The sequence below is a fragment of the Vigna umbellata genome, chromosome 6 (assembly GCF_029865625.1).
Source record: "Vigna umbellata cultivar VRB3 chromosome 6, Vumbellata_1.0, whole genome shotgun sequence".
NCBI classification, from domain to species: domain Eukaryota; kingdom Viridiplantae; phylum Streptophyta; class Magnoliopsida; order Fabales; family Fabaceae; genus Vigna; species Vigna umbellata.
In genome coordinates this window covers 38,042,708-38,049,031 of record NC_142170.1, presented here as the reverse complement: position 1 = coordinate 38,049,031, position 6,324 = coordinate 38,042,708, and the positions used below count along the sequence as shown (strand labels likewise).

Here is a 6,324-nt window from a genome sequence, read left to right as displayed (position 1 = left end):
AATTAAAATTAAAACCTTGTTAATGGTATATTTCTTTTATCATCTGGAAATAATGTTTCTAAGTTTTGTTGTTGAAATGGTTCACCTTCATGAAAGTTGTCAACATCATCTTCACCCATGTTGTACAAGTCTCTAGGCTTTATATGTACAGGGATGCACCAATTTTTATCAAACTCATCATCTACATAATATACCATTTGTGCTTGTGATGCATGAATGTATGGTTCATCATCATCATTATCACCGGTATGAATCAAGCGTCCAAAACATACACTTGTAAATCCCAACTCATCAGTCACAATCCCCCTAGAAGTAGTTGTATTAGCCCACATACATTTGAACAACACAACTGAGAAACGACCATGGTAGTTTATTTCAATTATGTCCACTAATCGACCATAATAAGGCACACCTCCAAATTGCATTTGATTATCACTAGAACTTGCATAACTCCTTGTCCCAAATGTACCAAACACTCCACTATTTTGTGTTTTAAGCCATAAGTCACGCTCCAAGATCCTAAACTTGAATCCGTTAACATTGTAGGCACTATATCGCTTTGCAATATCAATTGGACCCATGGCTAAGAATTTGAAATCAGTTGAGTGAAGGCTAGTTGAGTCATTCCATATCTAAAAGGAAAAAGAATAACATATCCAAGTCAATTATCAATTATTGCACAGAATGAAACCAATCATCAATGGACCCAATATACGTACACGACGTGACAACCAATCTGCAAATTCCCTATGAACTCTTTTGTCTATCAAAGATGATTTTCGACTCCGATTTCTCAATTGTTTCCGTATAATGTCTCTAAATTCCCTACACGAAGTGTCCAAATTATACACAGTTACTTTCTAATAAAAGACTAATTAATAGAATTGATCAAGTGAAAATACTTACTGAAGAAATGGGTCAACTATGGCACTATTTGTTAGGATATGACGATGTGCCTGTAACTTTTCCTTTGCAGATAGAGTGAAATAAGTGAAACCTCCAACTGGTTTTTCGATTGGTGGGAATAAAGTGCTCACAGTACAAGAGCCAATGCTTGGTTCATCATTAACATGGCACAATCTATTAAACACAGTCTCAATTCCATCTAAGTATCTAGAACAAAAGGTTAAGCACTCTTCAGCCATGTAACCTTCAGCTATTGAGCCTTTAGCTTGTGCCTTATTATGCACATAAGACTTCAATTTTCCCAAGTACCTCTCAATAGAATACATCCATCGATATTGGACAGGTTCTCCAAGCTTGGCATCTTCTACTAAATGTACAATCAAATAAACCATCACTGTGAAAAAAGAAGGAGGGAATAACATCTCCATGTGACACAATGTGAGGACAACTCTATCTTGTAATTGGACAAGTTCATCTATCTTCAAAACTTTATTACATAATTGTTTAAAAAAAGAGCATAGATCAATCAAAATAGACGAGACTTCTTTAGGGAGTGTCTTTCTTATTGCCAAAGGGAGAAGTTGCTCCATCAACACATGTGAGTCATGACTTTTTAGTCCTCCAATCTTACGTTGTTTGACATCAACACATCTACTGATGTTACTTGAGTACCCATCAGGTACAGTTATATTCTTCAAAGTTTTCAGAAACATATCCTTATTTACATTTGACAATGTATATATAGCAGGAAGATATCTACCATTCTCGTCAGGCCACAAATCTGGTCTTATACCCCAAAGTTGTAAGTCCTTTCTTGCCTTTAGATTGTCTTTGCATTTATTATTTGTACTATCATTCAACAATGTAAACAATATATTGTCACAAACATTTTTTTCAATGTGCATAACATCCAAATTATGGTGTAATAAGTTATCTACCCAATAAGGAAGGTCAAAAAATATACTTTTCTTTCGCCATTGTAGAGTCTCTACCTTAGGACGATCAACTATGTGTTGTCTTTTTGATCTTTCTTCAACTATAGGTTCTTTCCCAAATTCAACATGAACAATACCAAGTTGTTGTAAGATATCATGACCTGAGATTGCCATTGGTTGACTTCTATTTTCAATAGTTCCATCAAACCTCATATGAGTCAATCTAAACCTATGTCTTCCATCTAACCACCGACGATGACTTATAAAACAAAATTTCCCACCTTTGACAAGCTTCTTAGGAGTAGTGCCAAAGTTACATCTCGAACATGCCAATCCTGTATGTGTGTTCCACCCAGATAAGGTTCCAAGTCCTGGAAAGTCACTAATAGTCCACAATATGGCTGCACGCATATCAAATACTTCATTCCCATATGAATCAAAAGTTTTGATGCCAATGTTCCACAACTCCTTCAACTCTTCTATTAATGGTTGTAAGTAAACATCAATATCATTGCTTGGTGCTCGCTTTCTAGGAATGATCATGGAGAGAATGAACGAACTTTGTTTCATACACATCGAAGGAGGAAGGTTGTATGGTATGAGAACAATTGGCCAGATACTGTGATTGGTGCTCAAGTTGCCATATGGATTGAAGCCATCAGTAGCTAAACCGAGTCTCACATTTCGAGGGTCTAAGGCAAATTGAGGGTGCATCAAGTCAAATTTCTTCCATGCTTCAGAATCTCTTGGATGTCTTAACATGCCTTCATCTGTACTTTCTGATGCATGCCATCTCATATGCTCGGCTATTTTAGATGACAAAAACATCCTCTGTAATCGAGGCTTCAAAGGAAAATACCTTAACACCTTTGCAGGAATCTTCTTTCGCTTATTAACAACAACATCGTCACCAATTGTATTTCTATTTTTTGGCTTCCATCTTGATGTCTTACATTTCTTACAAGAATCTTTATCTTTGTCTTCTCCAACATACAACATACAATCATTCGGGCAAGCATCAATTTTGGTGTAATGAAGACCAAGCTTGTTAATCACTTTTTTGGCTTCATAGAACGAGTTTGGAATTTTAGCATGTTCAAATGCATCTGCTAGCAACTCCAGTATCATGGACATAGCTTTGTCACTTATTCTGCATAGACATTTGATGTGATACAACTTCACCAAGAAAGAAAGTTTTGAATATTTATCACATCCTTCATATAAGCTTTGTTGTCCATCTTGCATTAATTCAAAAAAAATATGTCCCATCATGACTTCTAGTATGGCTTGACTCTGCACCCATCTCATCATCAACCGTCATGTCGTTGTTAGAGCAATGATGTGAAAATACATCATTAATCATTTCACACATATTATCATTAATTTCAACTCTTCCACCATCTTCTTCAACCGTTACTTGAGGAGCTTCGACCATTACTTGAGGTGCTTCATCATTTACTCTTCTCTCCCCGTGTAGAAGCCACAATATATACCCTTTTGGAAAAGGTTTAATAATTAGGTGCTCTTTTACTTCTTCACGACTTTGCCATTTCTTAAAATTACATTTTGGACATGGACATATTATCTTTCCCCTAACTCCACTATTAGTGAGTGCAAAGTCCAAGAAGGTATTCAATCCTCTCATATATTGACTTGTATTTCGAGGCATGTTTATCCATGATTTGTCCATTAAAATGACCTATGTTCATGCCAAGAGGATTGGAAGGTTAAAATAAGTGACGATATTCAACGAAACACTACATAAGATGAATTTACTAAACTTTGAGAACAATCCACTTAGATCAAGGGATTTATTTCAGGAGCTAATTTCACAATTAGCTACTTTATTAGGATTGTTTATGTTTCACTTTTTATCTACATAAATCATATTATGTACATAAATCATATTATAGGAAGTTGGAATGAGATAGCCTCTTCATAGAATAATGAATTAGTTTGCTTAATAAATTTCAATATAAATGAATAAAAAATTATTATTAATATACAATGCAAATATAAAAACCAGGACATCCTAGAAGGCACAAAATGCCACTGTGAACGATCAAGCACATAAAAGTCAAGACAATAAGCAAATATAAGAGGCATAAAATCATATTTCCCCATTAAAAACGTATCATAGTATCCAAACACTATTTAATCTAATAACCAACGTTTTTGTAATGGGGTGGAGATAACTTAAAATAAGTTTGAGGCAACCAAAAAGCCAAGAATCAATAATTCAAAAATTACAAGACATATCATAAGAACAAAATAAAGGAAGTTAAAAATTTAAAAACACAACGTGAGAGGTTTGAAACTGAAAAAACATATTCACACCAGTTGTCATGTTCTTGATTCTTAACATGAAAATACAAATTCCTGAATGTATTGAAAAGCCTTTCTAGGATAAAATGAAGTTATGGTATTAACTGGACACAATATGAATGGAAACAACTCTGAACATTGGGTGCACTAAGAAAGGCTTGTTCTGGATTTTGTTTCTAAGGAGTTGTGTTAAATATAAGCTAATACTACTTTCATTAATTAATTAATATTACAATTCATAATTAACATTATATTAGTTCGAGAAATAAATTAAAAAAATCTCATTCGAATCTCATACACGAAAGTAAGATAATAAAAAAAATCATAATATATATGTATATAAGGAGCTAGAGATGGCCAAAAGAGAATTGAAGATATATTGTACATAAAATGTCATCATCATATCATATAAAATATATTCCGTGAATGGAAAAAATATATTCACATCGGTTCTCATGTTCTTGATTCTTAACATGAAAATACAGATTCATGATTGAAAAACCTTTCTAGGATAAAATGAAGTTATGGTATTAACTGGACACAATATGAATGGAAACAACTCTGAACATTGGGTGCACTAAGAAAGGCTTGTTCTGGATTTTGTTTCTAAGGAGTTGTGTTAAATATAAGCTAATACTATTTTTCCTTTTCCTTAAACAGGCATGCTTCTTTTTGGTTTACCTTTAGAGAAGAAATGACCTTGGAAGTTTTCTTAATGATTCTCTCTGTCTTTGTTTTATATGTTTTGCACAATGATTGCTTAGGTTAGTATCAAATTTAAGTTTAATATCAAATTGTAGAGAACAAGCTCAAATGTGATAATTGTTTTCATGAAGAGTACTTAAGCTACCGTTTCCACACTCACATGTGTATTTATTCTGTGTTGTTTCACATGTGGTCCTAAAATGTGAACAAGAACTTGGTGGATTATGTTAAATTCTGGAGAAATTGAATTTTATATAATCAACCAAGCTGTGCAACCCTTACTTATGCATCCTAGTCTATCTCTACATTGAATTGGATGTGCTAAGAAAACAAAAAGTTTTGGGTTTATTCTATTACTACTCTTATAGGGTACATTCTCTTGCTTCTAGATTGGTAATGGGGTATAATATCATTTATTGACGATTCATTTGTTCTAGAGATGGTTTAATTTTATTTCTCACTTTTCTCAAATTATATTATAAAGTGCATGCAGATGTATAGTCATAACTTACTACCTAAAAATTTGATTCCACAAAAGAAACAATCATACCTTATTGGAATCAGAACAGCAGAAGCAACCATTCACAATCAATCAGATTAAAGAAAACCAGGTAGCTATCCTGATCTGTGAAATTGACAATTCATTCCCCAGCGAACACCTACAATAAAGGAAAGAGAATAGAAAAAAGTGAACTACAAAGTCTCATTAAACACATTACATTGTAATAAAGTAATACTAATTAAGGAAACAGTTTCCCTCTAATTTATAAAATTGAAAACTTACGTTGCAAATATACTTATCAGACTATTGAAAAAGTTCTCCCAGTATCTATATCTTCTGCCAAATTAAGTAACAGATGATGAAAGAAAATGGCACACCGTAGCAGAGCAGAGTAGCTTTATACGTTCTCCCTTGATTTGTGCTGGAAAACACCTTTCCTATCCTACTAGTCTTCCATTTCCTCCTGATAAAAAAACCATCCTTTTTTTTCTACCACTGGTAAGGTGGCTATTTTTTAAATACTTAGGGTCACAGAGTATTATTGCAAGCTACTAAAAATGGTTATAGATTACATTGATTACTCATTAGAATCATTGTATTATTGCAAGCTACTAATTTTCTTCAATTAAATACATTTTATAACTTAATACTTAACCAATTATTTGATCTATGCTTGGATAAAGACATGCATATCTATCATCTTTCTTTCGAAAACCTCTGTGTGGTGTCCATACCAAAATATAGAAAAAAAAATTAGTGTACTAAATTAGCAGACATAAAATGTTCAAGCAAAAACTCAATCAACTCATCTTTCATACATTCATGGACTAAACTTATTAGGATGACCAAGGTCTAACTTAAATTAATTTGATTAAAGATAAGAAACTTAAATTAATTTGATTAAAGATAAGAAACTTAAATTTAATTTTACCATTTTATAACTCAGAATAC

The 6,324-nt window shown here is 33.0% G+C and overlaps 2 protein-coding genes across 2 annotated transcripts; both read right to left on the bottom strand.

Annotated features, from left to right (window-relative positions):
• Nucleotides 1–8: 8 nt before the first annotated feature.
• LOC148197392 (uncharacterized) lies at nt 9–581 on the bottom strand. The gene has a single exon (XM_088093678.1). The coding sequence runs from the start codon at nt 579–581 to the stop codon at nt 9–11; it is 573 nt and encodes a 190-aa protein (XP_087949804.1).
• Nucleotides 582–902: 321 nt separating this feature from the next.
• LOC148197391 (uncharacterized) lies at nt 903–3,536 on the bottom strand. Its single transcript, XM_088093397.1, has one exon. The coding sequence runs from the start codon at nt 3,150–3,152 to the stop codon at nt 903–905; it is 2,250 nt and encodes a 749-aa protein (XP_087949523.1). The 5' UTR covers nt 3,153–3,536.
• Nucleotides 3,537–6,324: the final 2,788 nt, after the last annotated feature.

Coding starts and splice junctions, on each gene's coding strand:
- LOC148197392 (XM_088093678.1), bottom strand. CDS start 581: ATGGGTCCAATTGATATTGCAAAGCGATATAGTGCCTACAATGTTAAC.
- LOC148197391 (XM_088093397.1), bottom strand. CDS start 3,152: ATGATGAGATGGGTGCAGAGTCAAGCCATACTAGAAGTCATGATGGGA.